This window comes from Lissotriton vulgaris, chromosome 11 (assembly GCF_964263255.1).
Source record: "Lissotriton vulgaris chromosome 11, aLisVul1.2, whole genome shotgun sequence".
Classification (NCBI taxonomy): Eukaryota; Metazoa; Chordata; class Amphibia; order Caudata; family Salamandridae; genus Lissotriton; species Lissotriton vulgaris.
The window spans coordinates 665,816,195-665,839,863 of NC_141699.1; the positions used below are offsets into that span (position 1 = coordinate 665,816,195).

Here is a 23,669-nt window from a genome sequence, read left to right on the forward strand (position 1 = left end):
TATACAATACAGGAAATTGGAAGGGCATGAGGGATTGCAACTGGTAGGGAACATATACCTGAGCGAAGGGGCAGAGGGGAGGAGGGAGCAAAACCAACCAGACGATCATCAGAGCGTGATTATTGTTCTTTTAATTCGTACACATAAAGATTCTTAATCTGAGTCAGTGTTGTTGGTCCCAGATAAAGGTCAGGAGGGGCGTTGGCTAGGACCTTCCTTGGCTCTTTCAGTTTGTCCGAGAACGGTCGAGGAAGAGGGCTGTGAGTAGTCCCTTGAATTTTGGAAACAAGGGGGTTGTTCTGATGTGGGGGGGGTGTTGGGTGGAGTTTTAGATTTTTGGTGCGTTTCCAGCAAATGATTTGGTTGCTGTTTTCTGCTTGCGAGTTTTTAGCGGGATGAGTAGAAGAGAGTTGGAGCTTCTGAGATTTGTGCACTGGCCGGCTTTTTGAGTTTGGCAGAGAGGTATTTCGGTTTGTCTGTTTGCAGGGCTTTGTGAGTGAGGCACGCTGTTCTAAAGCTGGCTCGCAACTCAAGTGGGAGCCACTTAAGTTCTCTAAGAGCGGGAGAGATGTGTTCGAATTTCTTAGTTCTCATAACCATTCTGGCAGCTGCATTAAAGGTTGCATTGTGATTCACACAAAAGTTGCACTGTGATTCACACACCTTGTCTTCAATTATATCTATGCGGAAGCAAGTATGAAAAGATTAAGGATTTTTTGGCTGAAGAACCTTTGGTTATATTGTAGATGGTTCTGACCATGGCGTTTTGCAACAAGTCTTTTTTAACTGATTTGGGGGGGGCAGATACAGGGAGTTTCCGTAATCCAGGCAGGAATAGATCAGTGCCTCGACAACCACTTTTCTGCAAGCAATAGGCCGTACAACCAAATGTTTTCTCAGAGTCCTCAACATAGGAAAGCTGGAGCGTGTTCATTTTTGGGCTTGGGCTTCCACTGTCCAGCCACATTCCCAATCTTTTCATAGGGGAAGACAGGATGGGTAAAGTCCCTAGACTATCTGGCCATCCCAACAATGTCACAGGGGATGGGTTGTTTACCGGTAGCAACAGTTCAGTTTTGTCCTCATTTAATTTCAGTTAGTGGCCTGCCATTCAATGTGCCCCTTTCTCAAGGCATGGGCCTAACTGAGGCTGAGAGCCCTCATTTGAAGAAAGGGAGATAACAATCTGCATATTGTTAGCATAGGAGACAATAGACAATCCGAATCCTTGACAATGAGGCCAGTGGTCTGACATAATTATTAAAAAGATTGAGGCTGAGTACTGAACCCTGCAGGACTGAACACTTCAAAGGGACAGTCTCAGAATAACAGGGAGGTTCACAGCTCTGGAATGACCTTACTTCTAGGAGTGAGACAAGCCATTCTAGAGTGGTACTCCTTATGCCGATTTCCCTCAACCTGAGTGCCAAGGTCTCATGATCAACCGTGCCACATGCTGCACTCAGGTCAAGGAGGATGATGACCGCCACTCCTCCCTTATCTAGAATTGGTTTTGCCTCCTCAGGTACCACCATTAGCACCAACTCCATGCTATGCTTTAGACGGAATCCATTCCGGGAGTTATCCAGAAGCAAATTATCCTCCAGGTGCTAAGAGATATATAAGTTGATGTGTTTCTCTAGAACTTTCACTAACACCGAAAGCAGATATAGGCATAAAGTTCCTGGCCAAGAAGGTTCAAGATTTTTTTCTTTCCAGAGGATTGCCCACCGCATGTTTCCATTCTCATAGAACAATGCCCATGAAGATTGAAAGATTTAGGGTCACATGTATCAAATAAACATTTTGCGATTACCAAATAGCGATTTTTACTGGATCCCTATTGGGTAATTACAAAATGCAGTGTAAGGAATCGCCAAAGATTTTGAGATTCCTTAAAATGACCTAATAGCGATTTGGTAAATAGGGAACGCTATCGGGTAATATAAATCAATTCGTTCCTTTGGACCAAAATGCCCATAGGTGCAAACGGTTTTGCCTTAGCTAATTTGCGATTCCCTAATTGGTAATCACTAATTAGGTAATGCAAAGCCAAGAGTTGCCAAGGGCCTAAGCTCCCCTGAAGCACCCCCAAAGAAATAAAGCTACAAAGCGCACGCATGCCCCAGGGACATGTGTGTGCTACATGGTACTTTTAAAAATGCCGGGTTTATTTTGCATTTTTCAACGTTTGCACATTGTTACCATTGACTTGAAGTCGGAGGAAATTAAATTTTCTTAAATGCACAGTTTGCATTTGGTAAATGCTTCATACATGTGCTATGAGAATCACAATCTGTGATTCCTATTGGTAGACCCAATTTTAGGTAAGCACAAGTTTTGCAATTACCCAAAATTGCGACTATAAAGCCTTTCATACATCAAGAAATGCTATTTTGCATTTGCACACGGACGGTTTTACCGAATCCCACCCTTTGCGAATGCAAAATATTTTCATACATGTAGACCTAATAAATTCCGAAAATTAGTAAGAAACTCTTGGCTGGCATATGAAAGAATGGGGAGAGGGGACTGGTAAGGAGGGGGCCTGCTTTCACTTTCCCAAACAGGTCTGGTAGTGCTTCTTCCATGATAACGGGAAAATTATGAAGATAGTCTGTCTCTTCTACCAATGGCGGTGATTCTAAAGCACTTTTTACAGTCATCTGATAAACAAAGTTGTGAGGGGGTGGTTTCATTAGAAGTTTGTAGGTGGAAGGTTTCTATGGTGGGTGACATTTTTAAAAAAATGTATTCACTCAATATGCGTAATTCGTGTGAAAATTGTTCGTTTTATGTAAACTTCACCAGGAAGATTGTCTATGTGTACATGTGTGTGAGGCATCCCCTTGCAAACAAAAGTGAGACAAGATCCCAGGTCGCTGTATTGCCCAATCAATCAATCATAACACTTGTATAGCGCACTACTCACCCGGAAGGGTCTCAAGGTGCTTGGGGGAAGGGGTCCACTACTGCTCGAACAGCCAGGTCTTGAGTTATCTCCTGAAGGCGAGGTGGTCCTGGGTCAGCCGAAAGTGGATGGGGAGGGAGTTCCATGTCTTGGCCGCCAGGTAGGAGAAGGATCTCCCTCCGGTGGTGGCTCTTCGGATGCGTGGTACGGCGGCGAGGGCGAGGCTAGTAGACTGTAGCTGGCGGGCGGGCGTGTAGAAGGTAAATGTAAATGTAAATGCGTAAATGTAAATGTAAATGTGTAAATGTGTGGGACTTGTACAGCGCAATGTTGCCCGGGATCGTCCCTGCGCTGAAGACCGCTGGGGAACCCGTCCTGGCTTTCCCTGTGAGATGGTCCCTTCTGGGAATCTCCAAGGTGAAACCAGGCATCCCCGGCATCTGTGGGGGGCCGTTGTAGAGATGAGGTAAGCTTAATGCCCAGAGTTGCCAGAGTGTGATCCCTGGTTAGAGTAGGCACCAAGGCGGGAATTATCGAGTCGGTTGACCCTGGTTTAACGGTCAGGCGGTCGTTGAGGTACTTGGGGCCCAGGTCGTGGAGAGACTTGTGTGCGTGGGTGAGGAGCCTGAACGTGATCCTCTTGTTAACGGGGAGCCAGTGCAGGTCCTTCAGGTGGCCGGAGATGTGGCTGCGTCGGGGGATGTCCAGGATGAGTCGGGCGGAGGCGTTCTGGATGCGTTGGAGTCTATTCTGTAGCTTGGCTGTTGTTCCGGCGTAGAGGGTGTTTCCGTAGTCCGGTCGGCTGGTGACAAGGGCCTGGGTGACCGTCTTCCTGGTTTCGGTCGGGATCCATCGGAAGATCTTGCGAAGCATGCGAAGGGTATGGAAGCATGATGAGGAGACGGCGTTGACTTGTCTGGTCATCGAGAGGGAGGGGTCCAGGAAGAAGCCCAGGTTGCGTGCGTGATCTGTTGGCTTGGGAGCGGTGCCCAGGGCTGGGGGCCACCAGGAGTCATCCCAGGCGGAGGGTGACGGTCCCAGGATGAGGACTTCCATCTTGTCTGAGTTCAGTTTCAGGCGGCTGTTGTTCATCCATTCGGTGACGTCTTTCATCCCTTCGTCCAGGTTCTAGAGTGTTCTAGAGTGGCATAGTAAACGTTGCTCGCGTTGCACATGCTGCCACAGCCCACATCCGGCATACAGTTATTACAAATAATTCTCCCTGTACGAAACAAAAATTAGAGTGCCAGAATAGGAGTGAAAAAAATCAAATTACATGAAATTATCATGGCAAAGTAATCCGGTTTTTCACGAGACTGCCCTCAGGTATTACAAACTTTGCATATCTCTAAGAAATACAGCTCCGCTTTAAGAGGTATGATGAAACAAGGGTGTGAGGGGAGATGTGGCCTGTAAGTTGGCTTAATGGAGGTACATCAATATGTTCTCATAGGGATCAAACCGAATAATTTATCTGTTTTACTCTAACGCAGAACGGAAAATCTATTATTGGTTTGTGTGAATGTTTCCTAATAAAAAAATGCCCTTTGTCTGTATTACTATATTTTATGTGGGAGTGTGTTGAATTATTTTGCTTCCATAGCCGAACCAGTTCAGTGTTTGAATTGCCTACGAGCATTGGCATTTTGTTTATGAGGTTACGGTTTGGAGGTACACAGCAACAGTTGCCCACTACTTGGATGCAAGACCAAACACAGGTGACCAATCAAACAGAAACATAGAAACAGTAAACAAACACATTTGGTCGCAGCCAGCATGCTTATACAACAGTAAAAAAACTTCTTAGATGGCCCCTTTTTCTGTTCATCGTTGGTGCAGGAGGTATCTGTGCGTAACTTTTTGGCATCTCTTGCGCATGCATTAACTCGAAATATCTCCAAGGTAGTGGATGTTTTGGTGGCAAAGAATCTCGAAAATACATATCAATAGCTGCCTCCTTGTGTTTTCGAGTTCTGCTGTCAGTGAAACGCTTAAGAAATATTTCGAGTTAATATTTGTGCAAAAGACCAGGCCAGACTGGAGAATGAAAATCAGCTGTAGGAAAAATACTTAAACCAGTCCCGCTACCTTCATCTTCTTGTGGAATCCCATTCTTTCCATCTATCCACTCTGTTCTCTTTCTCTCCTCTCTTTTTCCTCTCTCTTTGATCCAACACTGGTACCTCCATTACGGTGTAGGAGCGTTGACGCACTGCAAATTGAAGCATGAAAAAAAAATTGACAATAAAACAATTTATTTATCATCCTGCAGGCTGCCAGTCAGCCATCTGAGCCAGTGTTAGGGCGGGGCCATCCTGACGCTGGACAGCAGCTGGAGCAGGGAGAGGAGAATTGATGAACTTGACGGCCAAACCGACATCCGCACTTAGGTCTCTCCAACCCGAGCTGTATTGCACAACTGGATGGAGAAAAGGCAAAGTCTTCCAGTCCCTGTGTGAGCGCAAAACGAGCACGTTCATACCAATCCTGGCACTTCACTCATGCTGGAATATAGTATGATCCAGCATGAGAGCAGCATCTGGATTGGCCTTGGGCAGTATGGGACCCTGTGCAGAGCACTCCTGCCAGAAGTCAGTCCCTCCTTGCACCGATCACTTCTGTCTGCAGAGAGCTAGGGTAAAGTCACTTGCATCTGCTGCAGCATGAGGTGCTGGACTGGATTCGAGGCACACATTATTCTGAAGATGGAGCAGTAAAGGTCGAGTTGTTCCTGCACATAAGGGTACACATTTACCTCTGTACTCCTGCACATACGGCACATAGGCGACAATAATTTCCCTACTGCCTGGATCACGGTGAGCAGGGGGGAGGACATGGGGTTCCGTTGTCTTTGGGATCTGCATATAGCTCCTTCAAGCGGTGCACAGTCTAAATATCGATTGCTAGATATCGACCAACAGTAATATCGAGTTGGAAATATAGAAGGTGAAGAATATTGAGGTCAAGGATATCGTTGGATAGAATATCGACCCTAGGGTAAGTAATATCAATTTTTTTTACTGCTATGTAAGTAATATCGAAGTTAGTAATATCGACATCAGATATATTGATGTTACTAATCTCGATGTTACTAATATTGATATTTGAATTATTGTTATGTTTTTTATTATGTATTTAATATGTATGTGTTATATGTTTTTTGTTAAGTATTTTATTTGTTTTAAATTATATGTGTACTATTTTTATATATTAATAATGTTATTTTTAAGTAAATTTTATGTTTAAGTACCGGAGCTGGTTGTGGGTTTATAGGGGAATAGGGTGGGAAGTAATTTATTTATAGTAAATTAATTATTATTTTTTATGAATTGTAAATTAATTTTAATTAATTTGTGCCTTTAAGTTCTGTAGTGGGTTGTGGGTTTATAGGGGAATTGGGTGGGAAGTAATTTAATTGTAATTAGGCAATGATTTATTTGTATTTATTGGTATTGATATTTTTTTATTTTTTATTAATTATTAATTGATAATTAATTATTTCAATTCGTAATTAACTTTTTTAATTGGTAATGTTTGTAAATAGTATTTAATTTTTTGATTGGCAAATCATTTTTTATTGGTAATTACCTTTTTAATTTTTAATTGGTAATTAATGTTTATTAATTGGGAAATATTTTTTTATAATTGGTAATTATTGTTTCATACAAATTATTTCTGTTATAAAAATAATGTTATTGTTTAATGTTGTTTAATTGTTAATCAATTTTTATTAATTAAGATGTTTTTTGATATGAAAAATATTTTAGTGTTCAATATTTATTATTTGGTAACTAATAACATATGCCCTGGACAGCCTTGTGTAATTAATACCATTCTAACAAGAACTTGTAAGTTTTACATGTCCTGCTAGGGAAAAAAAACCTCTTAAGTTCATCTTTCACTTCTGCAAGGCCTATATCTCCCATAGGATAACATTGGAGTTGCCTTATTATATTTCATAAGTGTAGTTTCCAAATGTGAAGCAATACCAGCTGATGCTTGGTGTCTTTGGAATCAAAAATTAAATTCATAACTTATTTTATAGTTGGATTTTATGTTTCAATTCTGAAAATGCCACTTTTAGAAAGCTGCCCCCTCCCTGTCTTGACCATATAGTGCCTGTACTGTAGCCTGACTCTGGTCACATGGCTGGGTGTAGCTGGCAGCTGGGCTTTGTATATTCTTACCAGACAGCCACACCGATAGGGAGCTTAGGAGGGCTTGTATGGGCCATCACAGGCAGGATGGAATGGAGGAGCTGGGCACAGCCCCACTTACACCTGAATAGGCTGTATCCTGCCTCCACACAAAGAGCTGGACCCCCCTCTAGTTAGTCTGGAACTATGGCAGGGGAATCAGGATTCCTGGGATATTCAAACTGAAACTTCTAGATGCTTCTCCCCACTTCAAAGACCCAACATGGTATAAATAATGGACCTCAGACACCACCACTTTAGTACTTTAGTACACGTTTGTAACCTGTGTATACTCTGCCAGTAAGAGGGACTGCTGTGCTGCTGAAGGACTGCCACTCTGCTGGAGTGCACTCTGCTGGACTCCTGCTTTGCTGCGATGACCTGCTGCACTCTTTCTTAGGTGAGAAGGACTGGACCTGCATCTCATGATGCTAGAAGGACTATAAAGGCTAGTTGGCTGGCTTCCTGATCTGAAGCTTCAGGAACAAAACAGGATTCCAACCACCTTGCCTCTACACCTGTACTCCGCCATCTCATAGTCTACTCTACCAAGTGGTGCCACCCCACTCCTGGACCATTGGAAGTGGGCTTAGGTGTTTACCAGCCTCTGTGGACCCAGTGGAACCGACCTGTCTCCTCTGCTATGCGGTGGAATCCCGAGCAGAACCACTGCAACCCCGCTACTGCATGGATTATACCCAATCACAAAATAATTTTTCTGCCACAGCTCGTATCACATTCGGAACCGCCACTGCATAACGCAACCTTAGCACAGGCCCTTGAATCCCTCATCCACAGCAGCCTTGATAACTACGATGGACTCCACATCGCAGCTTTGCAGCTCTTCAGAACCGCTGCATCCTCGATACCATACTTCACATCACAGGCCCCATCTACGGGAACCTTAATGATGATGCAGGCCCACGCACCGCAGCCTCTCCGCATCTCGGAACAGACGCACCGCTTCGGTTGCGTGACGCATCTTCAACGCGTATCCACTCATCACTCCGTGAACAAGGATTTAAATGACTTTGTCCAGCTGCCCTGACTGGGTCCCTGTAGCCTGCCTGCACTCCATCGCGGTCGGCCCGAACTTGTGAGTTTGCCTCAGTCCGACGTGACCAGATATCCACAGTCGGCACTTTGCTTATTTTGGAACTAGTTTCACTAAAAACCTTAAAACTCAATATCTCCGGTTCTACTAAATAATTTTTGTCATTTTGGACTTCTTTTGTTTATTAAACATCACTCTATCGTCCTAATACTGTTGTGGTCTCCTTTTGTGGTGTGTTTTCATTGTATTACTGCTTGAAGTGTTGTACAAATACTTTACACATTGCCTCTAAGTTAAACCTGACTTCTCTGTGCCACTCTACCTGGGGTTTGAGCACAGGTTAATTTGTGGTTAGTTTGTGACTTACCCTGAAAAGGATTGTGGTCCCTGCTTGACCAGGGCGCACACCCCAGTCAACCAAAAACCTAATTTCTTACAATCTCACACACCTCTATTCAAACCAAATTTACTGCACCGCTGTGTGGCACAACGTAGGAGTCAGTACATCCGGACTGCCAGAAATAAGAGCAGAGCCAACACGGTTGTCATGGACGTCAATTAGGGGTCATTAGGTGTCGCCTGGCTTCTCTCTTGCGCCCACTGCCCTGGCAACCCCTATTTAAAGACGTTGGTAGAGGAGTGCAGGAATAGAGGTTAAGTTATGCTCTTGGAGCCTTTTAACTCTTTTTATCCAGCAGCAAATTGGGACGTTTTGCTGTCATAAATAAATACAGCAGTAAAACTCAGAACACTGCACTAAAAAAAAATGCTGCCACTATTCCTGAACAGGGGACTGTGGCCTGAGCTGCATTTACAGTGTGTAGTGGAGGTTGTGTACTCAATCAGAAAATAGCAATGACAACAAGGGCCTGGACGATGAAAGAGAAAAGAAAGAGTTAACAACCAGGGTCAACAAAGATACACACCAGACAGTCAAGGCACGCAGAGAGAAAAAGACACGCATGTGTGTGTCGTGTGTATATGTGCATGTGTGAGTGCATGAGTGTGTGAGAGAGTATGGAGATTGAGATGTTGGAAAGATAGATAAAGACTGGTTGGAAAGAGGAAGAGACAGATTAGAGGTGGTGACAGAGACAGGTGAAAAAGAGACTGTAGAGAGGGAAAGACAGGGACGTCTCACTACGTAGAGAGACAGAAATAGATGGTGAGACAGGTTTAACAAAGCTGATAAAGAGAGTCCAGAAAGAGCCAGCGTGTAGGGTAAAAAGAGACATCTGTGAGAAAGGAGAGATAGGTGAGAGACAGGGGAGACAATTCAAAGGTTGTTTATGTGTAGGAATGTGCCCCTTCCTTTACATAAACAAACCTTTTAAAAAATGCCATTTTGTCACTTTCATTTGTGCTGCATGAAGCAGCACACATGAAAGTGACGGAATGGCATTTTAGAATTGTTTATGTGCAGGAAGGGACACCTTGCTACATATGAACAATCTTCCCCTGCACGCAGACACCTTTGCACCATGGTGCAAGGGTGCCTGCGTTGGTGCTAAGTTGCTAAACTTAGCGCCATCGCAGGGGGAAACGCAAGGCTGCACCACATTCTTGTAAATATGGTGCAGCCTTGCGTTTCATAAGTGGCAGAGCGCATTGTTAAGCCAAGGAGGCTAACGCCGCGCGCCGCCACTTCCTTGTAAATATCCCCCTCAGTTTGTTAAAAATGTTCAGGTTCAGGAGAGCTATTGAGACTGAACTCGCCCTACCACCACTGACTTTCAGAGCCCTGGGTGTGTGAAAGGTACCTAAAGACCGGTTTGTCTATTGAAGAATGTATGGAGTGGATGGAGTGGAGATTGGAAAAGGAGAACAGTTAAAAGGAAAAGGAGAAGGGAAAAAGAGGAGAGATACGCCATAAACACAAAGGACAAGAAAAGAAGAAAGGAGGTGGAGACAGAACAAGGAACGAAAAAAAGAGAAGATTGGAAAATGAAAGTCTGGAAGGAGAAGAGTATGTACCCGATATGGAGTTGCAGGGTGGAACAAATACATCTGAGATTTAATGCCAGCTTACAAAAGTGATCAAATTGTGTCATTCAGGTGAAATTGCTTGCTTTTCTTCTCCTCATTTCCTTTAACTGCCAGCATTTTTGGCAATTACAGACATTTCATTCTATAATGTCTGATATAAAGTAACTCTCACTCATTTAATGGAGACAAAGGGGTTGTAAAAACTCGAGGAACAGAAGGGGAGCTGAGAGATACAAAAAAGAAGACAATGAGGTACTAGTGGAATTTTTTTTAAACACAAACATGCAATTTCACGTTGAAGTAAATATAATACCAAACGACTTGAAAGCCAAAAACATTTTAGAAAAAAATGTGCCGCTCTAGAAGACATAAAACATGTTGACCTCGCCACCTTATGATTTCACATTTACACTTCCATAGCTCAATTACCTTGCTGTGGTCATGCCTCTCAATGGTCGATTTATATGTCCCCTCTTTCCAGGTAAAACAAATCCAGGCTTCCAGGGTTCAACAGATGGCCTAGCCGCCCCTTCAGCTACTAATGTGCCTTTTGGTGGTCAAGCGGTGCCAGCCATGGTTTGGATGCCACCACCGTCTGCACCTGCCAACTGCCCGCCTGGGCTGGAATATCTGAGCCAGGTACTAGTTTCCCCTACAATGCTTTTTATGAGTGTGAGCTTTGCAGCAAAGTAATGATTTTGGAACAAGGTAGGTATAATCCCGCCCCAGCCGGAGGGGGTTATGGCGGGCGGCTCAGGGGTGGGTATAATCTATGGCGGGGAGGACGACTGAGACTTCCTCAGCCACTTCACAAGTGTCATTCACAAAGTGACATTTTGCCCGAGTGTGTGACAAGAGGTACTTTGCAAAGGGAAACACTGCACCATGCCGTGTAGGAAATATCAAATTGGTCAACAATTAAATAGGAATGTAAAAATAAAAATCATTTTAAATGTTGAAAGTTGCATAACCGCCGGGTCTGGTGGCGCAGTGGACTAATGCATCCACTGTGGGGGTCTGTGTTCGACCTCATGGTCACAGATTCTAATCCCGGCGGGTCCACTCAGCCTTTCATCCCTCTGAGGTCAATAAAATGAGTACCATTCAGTTGGGTAACAATATACATCGCCTTGAGACCCTTGGGTGATACTTGTGCTTTACAAATACACATGTTATGTTATGTTATAACCTCCAACTCTGCCACAAAGTCCCAAAGACATTTTTTCTCAATAACGTTCCACATATTTTGAATTTATTATAGTGTATTAATTGTAACAAAAACAAAACAGAACCCTTTCTGGCCTTTAGTTCCTGGGCTTCACTGCCCTCTACTTTGCTTTCCCCTCTTCCAATCTCTTTTGAAACTTTGTATACATTGTTGCCTAAAATGAATTCAATCATAGTAATTAGCATGTCAGTGTGTTCCAACAGGCTAGCCAATCTGGTCTGGTGTTCAGAATACATCTAACAGCATATAGTCCAACTTCCCTTTCAATACTGGTGTATAATGCCAAAAATATGTTTTGTATCCTGTATGTAAGATGGCGGGTTACTAACTAGAAGTATCAAGAATACATCTACATATTCTGAAAGTCTGTCAGTCAGACCCTCATTCCCGGATATTATTGTCCTGCCTGTAGGGAAGGGAAGGTCTTTATGTATTTTAGGAAGCGTATAGATACAAGGATTTTTGGTCGATCAATCTTTACATATAAAAATTCATCATCATCCAGTAACCCCTCGGAACGCCATTACTGCAAATGTCTGTTGATAATGTCAATAAGTGTACCTATTGGATTAGAGTTAAGGTTTCATAACAGTCTGGATCGTTTAGTTGTGTCAAGATATCTAGTTTGTAGTTGGCACACTTCATTACCACTGTATTTCTGCTCTTATCTGCCTCTCTGATTACAACGTCCTCATCTTCCCCAAGAATTTTAAGGCCCTCCTGTTACTTGATTGTCAAGTTATTCCCCTTGTTGCTGTTGGGTCTCTTTCTCTCTTTGAATCTATCCAGCTCACCTGTTCCTGATTTGTAAAATATATCAATGTTAATGGCTATCTGTAAATTAGGTGTCCACCTAGATTTCTGTTTTGGATCACTCGTAATGGTCGGGTCAGTCTCTATGTTTAAATCTCTTAGTAATATTGTGGAGGACACTAATTCATCCTCTTTGCCAGTTACTCGTGTTATTCCATAAATTGGTCCAAGTCAGTGATATTCCCCTTGTCGGGTCCTTACCTGAGATACCAGGCAAGCTGCACCGCCGCTCGAACCCATAGAAGGTTTCAAATATCTAGGCATTTATGTAACGCGCAATCAACACAGATTCCTGCAAAGGAATCTTCTCCCCCAGCTGAATAGGCTTCCCACTGGCATACTACATTTGCGCACTCTACAGCTGACTTTAATGGGCAAAGCGGCATTGTATAAGATGATGACCCTAGCTCTCCTCTTATACATTCTGCAAAATTCCAGGGGACCTTTTCAAACTGATATCCCAAGACCTCTGCACACTGTTGTGGCAAGGAGGCACGCCCAGAATAGCCCTACATAAATTGCAAAGAGGGGTCTACGAGGGAGGTCTGGTGATCCCAGACATTAAACTCTACTACTGGGCCTTGCAACTCATGGTAATAAACAACTGGGTATATGCAGTGTTAGAAATGGCAATTTCCGGTTGGCGAAGGCTTGCGCCAAAGCCAGGCATAAACCACCATTCTACGTCAGGGCAAGGAAGTCACCCACCAAGATACCCCCTGCTTACCCTCTTGGTAGCTTGGCACGAGCAGTCAGGCTTATCTCAGAGGCGATGTGAAAAGTGTTTGCGCGCGCACCCAGCAACAACACCCAAGGCCCACCACAAAGGAAACTCCACACAATGTTATATATAAAAATAGCCTTTGTATTATACCAAACACATTAGATAATAAAAACAAACTTTACAATGTGCCATAGGCACGGGCAGAATTTACAGGGTATTATATACATGGGACAGGGCCACGTGGGCCACTGTCAGGAATAAGCACTTTTAGAACTAGCACTTGGTAGAATTAGCACTTTGTAGGAATAATGCTTAGAACATAGAACATATAATAACTGTAGCACTAAATAGCCAATGTAGCGCACAACCAGTATCCACTGGTAAAAGGTAAGTACCACCTACGCAATCCTAAACACCTTAAGCAAATATCACGCAGGGAACGATGAGCTCACTGGCATAACTATACTAGGAAAAGCACCCCCCTAAGCATAACAATACATTCAGAGGTATAGGCACAAAGACAATACACATGATGCAGAAATCACATGAGGCAGGTAATCACAATTGCGCAAAAGATCACATAGGGCATAAACAAGTACCCCAAGCAAGGGCCCAACACATGAAAATGTCCCTTGGCCAACTTGGCCTCTCAGGGGCTAGAACGCCCTGTGTCCACAATGTTAGGGCAGGCTGCGCAGGCAGCCAAGGAAGATGCACAAAGCCTAAACGAAGCAGCTGCCCACTAAGTGCTGGGCAGCTGGAGAACTGAGCCTGGCACCAGCGTGCCTCCTGGCTCTTCTTTGGGGGCTCTCAATAAACACTGTAAAAGCCTCCTGGGCTCTGGCACAGCTGTGCTCCAAACACGTGGGAGCCTCGCAGGCGCAAGAAAGAAAATGCCCCTTGGAGCCTCGTGGGCTCTGATCGATTAGCTGTGCCCCCAGGAGCCTCATGGGCTCTGTATCAATGACTGGGGCCTTAGGAGCCTCGTGGGCTCTGCATACTGTAGCCTCGCTGGGGGTAGCGGCCCACTGCCAGCCAGGGCCGCTCTACCACCCAAAAATGCCCCCAAGAGCCTCTCGTGGGCTCTGATAACAATGTCGCCGGAGTTGGAGTCCCCCATCTGGGGACTCAGACAAAAATGCCTGCGGGAGCTGGAACCTCGTGTGTTCGAAAGAAAGAATGCCCCGTGATCGTGGGAGCCTCGTGGGCTCTAAGCACTAAAATGCCCCCCACTATGTTGGAGTCCCGCTAGGGGGACTTGTGAAGAAAAGTTGCCTCCTGTTGGAGCGGCCCGCTGACCAGACGGGGCCGCCCGACACACATCAAGACACTGAGTTTCTCTCAGGCACTGCGAGCGTCCCCGGAGCTTTTCCCCATTCCGTGACACTCACCTGCTTCTCCTAGTGCGGCGGCTGCTCTCCTGGGCTGCCGGACTCACCGGCGACTCTCTCGGCAGGCGGCGTGGACAGCTCGCTTTACGAGTGGAGCCGGCGAGGCTCCAAGCTGCTTCCTCCTCTTCCGGCCAGATTTCAGGCCCCGCCACATCTCCGGCAGGAGTACCTGACTTCCGGTCCGGGCTGTTCATGATACCCCTGGGCTGCGGTGGTGACACATGAAGGCACACGAGAGGTAGGCTCCCTCCAATTTAAATATACCCAGCGGGATAGGCACCCCCTAGAGAATAAACATGGGGTAGGCTCCCGTTTAAAAGACACACTACTGCGGGGTAGGCACCCGCTTAAAAAGGCACACAACTGCGGGGTAGGCACCCGCGAGAGAATGAAACACGGGGTAGGCTCCCATTTAAAAAGGAGGACAAATAACGGCCAGAATGCTGGGTGGCACCTACTAGATACACACAGAGGGGTGGATCCCCAGGTAGGGAGATACCTCTCAACAGGGCTGCAGCCACAGCTCTGCGCAGCTCACATGCTTTCTTGGGGGAACAACATAAGAAAGGTAGCCCAGCGCTTCCAAGCGCTGGAAAGACCAAAATCCAGGGAAAGTCTCCTTAGTAAGGCAGGGGGGGCAAGGCTGGGCCCAGGGGCCAGCTCACAGGGTTCTCCAGGCAGGGAGGCAGTCCAAGTGGCGGTCCTCCTGGCGATCAGCAGCAGCAGGCCCCCTCCAAGTTAGGATCAGGAAGAGAACACTTTGTATGGGGTCACAGCCCCTTTTTATACACAGAATCCCTTTGTCTGTGTCTGTAGGGTGGGGGGAAAAACCATTTGCAGCTGGTTTTGGAGCACTCTGATGTGTTCAGCCCCTCTTCCCATTCACTGGCCAGGCTAGGGTCATCGGTCGCACCAAAGGGGGCGGAGCAAGCATTGTGTGGGGAAAGCCCAGCCCTATTCAGGTCCCAGGTGCACTCCTCCCTCACATCAATCATGCAGATCTCTCCATTCACCACCGGGGCAGACCCATCCTGACTCCTGGAGCCAGGCTCACCAGCCAGCTCCAGCCAATCACAAGCCAGACAGCCAATTCACATAAATTACACAGACATGCCAACTTCTAGAAGTGGCACTTCCACACTAGACACAATACCTCCGCACACATCATCGCGCAGCATTTAATCACACGAGTCCGCACATACGAAACTCGAGCTTGCACTCCCCATGCATCAGGAACTATCAGGGACACTTACATTCCCCATACATTCCTATGGGAGGGCAGGCCAATCTCACTTACACGCACGCACTTTACCCTGGGACACAGTGGTAAAGTGCGCAGAAGCCAAAAATCACAAACACCATGTCACATTTAAAAGCAAAAAGTGTAGGTGTGAACCTGCCAGAAGGGCCAAGTCCAACATGCAGCTAGAGAAGAACCAGCATATAGAATGGATAGAGATGGAATGCTGGGTTGGAACTATGGGCCTCTCCTATATGCACGAAAGACAGGCCGAGATATGGCAGCACACACAGCAGTATTAGTTAAATGCTGGAATAAGTTGCATAAGTATCTGGGACTGACTGGCTTGACACCCCTGTGGAGGAAGACCCGACTAGGAGAGAGGTTGCCACGCTTGAGGGGTTCAGGGAATTAAAGACCATAGCCATTGAACATCTGGGAGAAGTGTGGAGAGATGGGAGGCCTCTCTCCTTCGACAACCTCCAGCAAGAATATGCCCCGACGCCCTCCCAAAGATTTTCATTTATATGATTTATACATGCTCTACACATCCACATACAATGAGGCACGACTATTCCTGATCATTCACTGTTAGAAGATAGGCTGTTAGTCGACCCTATTTCAGGCAAAGCAATGTCTACAATATACCATAAACTAATAAATAATGCCCCGGCCCTGCTAACCTCCCTTAGGAGAGCATGGATAGATGACCTGGGTAACATTGATGATAAAGAATGGCCGGAGGTCCAGCAGATCCCCAGAGATATACTGATCCGAGCACGCTTTAGGCTGCTGCATCTTAAAATATTACATTGCACATACTACCCCTGCACATCATTACACAGATGGGGAAAGGCTCATACAGCACTATGTGTAAGAGGCTGTCAACAGGAAGGCTCCTTCTTCCATATACTATGGGACTACCCAGTAATTAACTCATTCTGGAGAGAAGTAACAGAGGTAATGTCAAGGGTGTTGGGGATGGAGATATCGTTAGCTGCTAAGAGGTTGCTACTGATGATTAAAGGAGAGGGGTACCATCCTAGACATAACGGGCTCTGGTTAACAATTTCGGCAGGGGTGATAAAACGTAATATAGCGAGACGATGGGGAGCATCCCTCCCCCCATCAGTGACAGAGTGGGAGTCTGACTTGGACTGATGCCAACAAGCGGAGGAAGTAGTATATAAAAGCAGAGGATGCTGGAAGAAGTGAGAAAATATATCTTCTCCATGGTGAAACTATTGGGGAATGTGAGCATCCTAACCAGAACCCACATACATCTTCAAGACAAAAGACAAACGAGACACACCCCACTTCAAATCTAAGGTAGAGAAGCAAAAGAGTCTATTTGATGTTTCCAATGTAATTGTAATCTCATGACTCTGTCATGTGACAACGTTATTGTCAACCTTAACCCAATGATGTGTGTGTGTGTAATCCTTATCTACCTAGTGATATTATGAGCTGGTTTAGTTAAAACAATAAAAAAAAGACTGCATTTATACAAAAGCTTTAAGCCCTAATGGTAACTGTTATAGTGCTTAGAGCTTCAATGCTATTATAGTGTTGGGCGGGGGGTATTTCTGCCTCTGAATGAGCTACAGACTTCTAGTGTTCTTTCCTTGTCCATATATGTAGTATATATTTTATATCTAGAGTGAAGAAAGTTTGTCTTATAGAGTAAGGCAATGGCTGGATAATAATTTCTTAACCACTTTTAAGTCTGGCCTCAAGACACTTGTGGTAAACTCACCATTTTTAGTTACTAGCATATTTTTTGTCCTAGCTCATCACTACTCCATTTCACCTGAAACAGAAATCTATATTTACTCCTTCATGATGGCAAGTGATGTAATGGGGATCCTATAATTATTCAATGTCTTAATCACTAAATGTGCCTGCTCTCTTTCTAACAATTCACAGCGCCACTAGCTTTGTCTGTGGTTTCATTGAAGACCCGTCTATGGTTATCATCTAAACATAATGTTTTTTTCCACATATAGGCTTGCTTGTTGTGCATTACATTTTGCGGGAATATTTTTGCATTATAGCAATTTGTTTTTGCTATGACCATCTGCTACTTTTCTTACTTCTCTAAATTGTTGGATACTCTTAATGTTGGATATTCTCATACAAAGTGTAGGAACATAGTTTTGGGTTGCATGCAGCTGCAGCAGTGTTCAAGGGTGAGACTGTTAATTCTTTTAACAATCAGTGTTTTTAGGGGTGTCTGGTAGAGAAGAGTAAAGTGCAGTTAATTAAATTGTGCATTCCTTTATGCTTTTTCAACATAAATGCATGCATGGCCAACTCCTCTCTGACCTGGTCAGTTCATACGCTACAGGCCTGCTGTAGAGTGGGGTCAGTAACAGAATCCCCACCAAAAACCAGTAGTTTCCCAAACGCCCCATTCTTTGTTTCTCCACCTCATTTAGAGGTGAGGAAATGCTAGGCTTCTGACAGATGAACTCTGCTGTCTGAAACACATTGGGGACAGATCAACAGCAGAATAATAGTAAGAGTATGGCATTCCACACTTTGCTAGGGCCGACTTTAGAGGCGTGGCGAACCCAGTACGAAAAAAAGGAATAATATTCACAATGTACTGACTGAAAATTGACAGTGCGTCAGGGACATTGATTTTACTTGTTTTTCCTAAACCATCTCCGACTTTGAAGGTGTGTTTCTTAAAAACAAAACAAATCTGTTTTGGCTGCCTTAATATGGTGGGTATTCCCAGATGTGGGTGCCGTGCACTTTGTGCCACTAGATACAAGCTATATCCAGCTGATAAGCCATGATATGGGTGAAATTGGTCCCGGGTTGCTCGTGTTCTGGTTCAGGGAGGACCTGGCCTGCCAGTTCGTGCTGGACAGGTCCTATTAGAGCATAGTAAAGACTGAATTGTATGTGGTCGGGAATCCACTGGCATTTCCTCCACCATAGTGATAGCTCAGTGAAGATAACCCTTCCAGTGGCTTATCTTCAAAAAACTGCATCGTGCTTTGCATAGTGCAGTTACCAGCCTTCTGCACATTTGTGTGCAGCGTTTTGTTTCCTTCTTGGGATCTTTGGGAACATATTCCAGTTCTTATACTCTATTTTCATTACAGAGGCATAATGTCTTACTTGGTCTGCTACAGCCCCAACGAACTATTCTGCCCCAGCAATGTATATATTATTTATACATGAGTTTCCCATATCCAATAGGCTCCGTCCTTCCGTTGCCTTAGGTTAATTTCACTGTTTGCCCTTTTAAACAGGTCTACCATCCACAGTAGTGCTCATTGAACAAATGTTGTTTTTAACCGCAATTTATAGGGTCTTCTCTAACAATCTGCTTAAACTCTAGAATCATCTTTCTCTTGCCTATCCGCATTTGTTCTCCTTGAAGAATTTAATGCTTTTGGCAAAGTGCATCGTGTAGTGTTCCCACAGAAATCGGTATTGTAGCTAATAAAATAATACTGCTGGAGTTTCCAGGGACAAACCTTCGAGGTTAAACCTGGAGGAATTTATCCCTCCAAAATGGACCACAGTTTAGGTGTAATATCCAGAAATCGATGCAATAATACTGATCTATGCATGTTATTACCTATTACATAGGCTTTCTCGATGTGCTAACTTGTAATCTGGTGATAATGCTGCATTCCGAAGCTACCCATATCTATGATTAGCTATCATAATTTTGGGTGTGAAATTTCTCAACCACTATAAATGCATCATTTGTGATGGAGGCTGTAGTAGTATTCCTTAGAACACATACATTAATATGGGAATCATGACGCGTATACTTAATGCCGTTCTGCCCATGACCAATACTGGTAATTGTATCCAGAATCCCAGGTTGTGATGTAAAATTGTCTTTTTGTATGATATATTGTTATTCCCAGATATGTAAAGGAAACCGTAGTCCTGAAGGATCTTTTTTGGCCTTTCTGGTTGCCAAATGAAAATAATATAGATTTCTGCCAATTAACCCTAAATCTGCTGCAAGTCGAAAACCTTAAATCTCCCAGTGCAGGAGCATCTAGTTTAAGTCCATGAGGACTAGACCTGTGTCAAAGTTTACCTTTGATTATATATAAAGGATTTGCATTGATATTCATTGTATGAAAAGCATTTTATGTAGGAAGTCTAAAAATCAGGAACTGAACTATGTTGGATGCCCATACCCAGAGCATAATTGGAACCATAAAAGGTGTGTGTTTAAAGTAATGAGGCAGATTATTTGTACTGGTGATACCATGTGCCTTTTGCCCATTTTAGTTTGTGTGCTTCTATTCTTTTGATTAACAGAGTGTTAGAAGTTGGATTTCTAGTTGGCAGAGGTTTGCACCTGTCCAGTTTAAGATCACCATCAGTCCCCAGTTCACACTGTCTGGGATGGTCGTGTATCGCCCCCCAGGCAGTGATGTCGCATTCAGGGGAGCTTTCCCTGAGGCGGTTAGTACGCTAGCTAGTGACTGCGCCAATTTTTGCATCTTAGGTGACCTCAACCTCCATTTTGACAATCAACAGACCTCGGCTATCAGTGGTTTTCTGGCGGATTTGGAGGCCCTTCAGTTGACCCAACTTGTCACACAATCTACACATGTGGCTGGTCACATTTTGGACCCGTTTTTTACTAACTTACCGGATGTCCAAGTCCTGGCTATCTCCCCAGTGGGTTGGTCCGATCATTTTTTGGTATCCGTCTGGCTACCTCTCCCCGAAACCCCCATTATTCCATCTCCTAAGTGGATCCCTCGGCGGCACTGGAATAAGCTTAGGCTGGAGGACCTACATTACATCATGGCTGAAGAGCCATTAGGCCCTCTGCTCAACGCCACCTTGGGCTACGACCAATTCTGCAGCTGGATTACCAGGGCGCTCGATGTATTGGTGCCCATCATCTTAAGTAAATCCAGCTCCAGGCAGTCGAGTCCTTGGTACGACAGTGCCCTCCATGCTCTGAAGGGTTCATGTAGACGGGCAGAAAGGGAGTGGCGTAAGAAAACCGCGTATTTGGCTTCCGTCAAGCTCTACCATCGAGCTATTTGTAGAGCCCGTGCGGCGTTCTATGCGACGGAATTCCGTAACAGCCACAATCCATCGAAGACCATCTTTAAAGCCCTCAAAAATTTGATGGCTAAGAGAGCGGATCCGCAAGTGGACGGTTCTACCTCCCACTGTGAGACCTTGGCCGCTTTCTTCTTGGAGAAAGTTAAGACCATTTATCAGTCGTTATGACACTGCCACTTATTCCTCTGAACGGACCTTGCAGCTGCCCGGCACTACACTCTCTCCCTACTTTGTCCTGGGATGGGTTTGTCAAGTTGGCACAACGAGTCAAGTCCGGTTCTCCTGCGGACCCGCTCAGACCTGCCCTCTTTAGAGATCCTGCCTTTCAGGGGCGTACTGTAGTGTGTACGCTGATTAACCTTTCCTTGACTTCAGGTACAGTTCCTGCTAAGTGGAAGCAGGCGGTGGTTTCCCCGATCCTGAAAAAACCATCATTGGATCCTTTAAAACCGGAAAACTACCGCCCGATTTCACTGCTTCCCTGGCCGGCCAAAGTCATGGAGGCCCACGTCAACCTGGCTCTTTCCGAGCACATGGCCCGGGCCAATGTCCTCGACCCTACGCAGAATGGGGTCCGTGCTGGTCACAGCACGGAGACCGCCCTTCTGGCAATGGTAGAACATCTGCGGAGTGTGTTGGATGCAGGTCAAACGGCAGCGCTCATCTTATTAGACCTTAGCGCTGCCTTTGACACGGTGTCCCATTGCATCCTTCTGCACCGCCTGGAAGACATTGGCATCTGTGGCTCTGCTCTGCAGTGGTTCCGTTCCTTCCTTAGTGATCGTTCCTTCTGCGTTGCCACCCCTCCTTTTCAGTCCAAATTCCATCAGCTGGACCTGGGGCTCCCTCAGGGCTCCTCGCTGAGTCCCACGCTTTTCAACTTGTACGTGCGGCCGCTGGCTGATGTCGCCAGGCAGTGGGGCCTAACCATGGTCTCCTATGCCGACGACACGCAGCTAGCGGTCACGATCAGCGGGGATGTCGAACAGGATGCCCCCAGGTTCCGAGATGGGCTGAGAGAGGTGGCCAGCTGGATGAACAACAACTGTCTCCAGCTGAACGCGAAAAAAACTGAGGTGATGATCGTTGGAAGGGGAGCGGATCGCTGGGGGGACAACTGGTGGCCTCTGGAGTTAGGGCCGGCCCCTACACCAGTGTTGGAACTCAGAAACTTGGGAGTGTGGTTAGACCACACCCTCAGCTTCACTACCCACACTAAGAGAGTGGCGGCATGCTGTTTTGGTGACCTGCGTGGGCTAAGGCCGGTGCTCAAATTTTTTGATGCTCCGACGAGACAGTTGGTTATCCAAGCGACGATCATCTCCCGGCTGGACTATGCCAGCTCGCTCCTGCTGGGAGTTAACCAATCTGAGATCATTCGCTTGCAGCGCGTACAGAACGCGGCTGCGAGAGCAGTGGTGGGTCTGCCGAGGTCCTGCCCCATTTCCAACACTCTGCGGTCCCTACATTGGCTACTGATGAAAAGTCGAATCCACTTCAAGGCCCTTAGCCTTGCCTTCAAAATTTTAAAAGGGTCGGCTCCTGAGATTCTCAATAATCTCTTATCTGCCTATGTCCCGACTCGCTCTCTTAGATCTCTTGGACAATCCCTTGCGGTTGTTCCGCGTTTCATGCTTAGTCGGATGGGCGGTCGCTCTTTTCGTGTGAGAGCCGCGGCTCTCTGGAACTCCCTTCCTTTGGAAATCCGCCTGTTAGAGGATCTATTAGCATTCCGTAGGGCCGTGAAAACTCACCTGTTTTAATTCTTCTTATATTGACTGTCTGCACTTTTCTTTTTCTTTTTGCGTAGTGTTATGTTCACCTTTTCCTTGCGCCAGGATGCTCCTTAGCTGGAGCATCTGTGCGCAAAATAAAGGATAATAACATAACATAACATAACAATCAGGAACCACAATCCTAATCAGGGTAAGTATGATAAACACTAAAAGTTAACCTGGGCTCACCCTCTGGTAGCTTGGCACAGAGCAGTCACGCTAAACTTAAGAGTAGCGGTGGGAAGTAAACTCTGCTCCGCCTGCGGAGATCACAGAGTTTTGTCACTCTGCTTGTAGGGCAGAGTTTGATAAAAAAAAATCCTACGCCGCACAGCGGAGTTTACTGGCACCCACCATTATAATGTATTCACATTATGATCTCAGAACGCCCCTTCCACTTCCCACAAGTAGTCACATTGGTTGGATCACCATAGTCAAATCATGTCACTACCTGCAATCAGAGCTCTTTAGAAAAATGACTAGTTACGTCTGGGCAGTTGCATCAGGAAGAGAAAAGGTACAGAGGCAATATTAGATTTCTATTGAGTGTGCCCTCCCAGCTTCGTATCATCTCCTTCTCACCAAATCTACTCCTTCAGCGCCCCGACCACCCTGTCGTCCTGGGCAACCGGAGGCGGGTTAGGGGCAGACCCGCATGTCTCCTCCTGCTTTCTTTGTACAGGCTTGTCGGGCAGAGTTTAGGTGGTGGCACCCAGAAGTGGAGGTCTGACCTCCAAAGGAGTGCGATCTTTTCGTACACCTGTCAATAGCAAGATGCACTGAGAAAGGGAGAGGGATGTCCGATGACCGCGGAAGTCCACAGAAGATTTGACAAAAGAATACACATGAGAGCATGGCAAGGGGAGGCCCATGAGGGGCCACAAGGAAGCTACCCTTCTCCTCAGTGAAGCTCCTAATGAGATCAGGGGCCAAGAGGCTACGTCTGCTCGCCCAGGGGGGAATGAGTGTGCACCATCATAGATAGGCAAGGGTATCCCCTAGGCCTTGCCCAGCAAGAAATCACGCCAAAACCCTCAAGAATCTGGGCAATAGTTAGGTGGAGCTGGTCCCAGAACTGGACTGATCATTTGAAATCTGTGCCGCAACCCTCAGGATGAAGTACAGGTCTGATTTGGTAGCTTTCCAGGTCTTCAAGATAAAAGATATGTCGAGTTGGTTTGAGTTGCTAAGGATATGGTTCTCTGCAGTTTTTGGATTGCTGGAGTTTTTGGGTTGCTGGCATGAGTGGGCTGCTGGCATGGTTTAGCTGCTAGTGTTTTTGAC

General features: G+C 45.6%; 1 protein-coding gene across 3 annotated transcripts in view; it reads left to right on the forward strand.

The window, feature by feature from the left end:
* Positions 1–23,669, forward strand: part of LOC147683305 (phospholipid scramblase 1-like) — a 546,679-nt gene that overhangs the window by 256,715 nt on the left and 266,295 nt on the right. For all 3 annotated transcript variants that reach the window (XM_086944818.1, XM_086944819.1, XM_086944820.1), the window contains one exon: positions 10,629–10,786. In XM_086944818.1, coding sequence (XP_086800944.1) covers positions 10,629–10,786 — 158 coding nt within the window. The remainder of the gene's footprint in view (positions 1–10,628; positions 10,787–23,669) is intronic.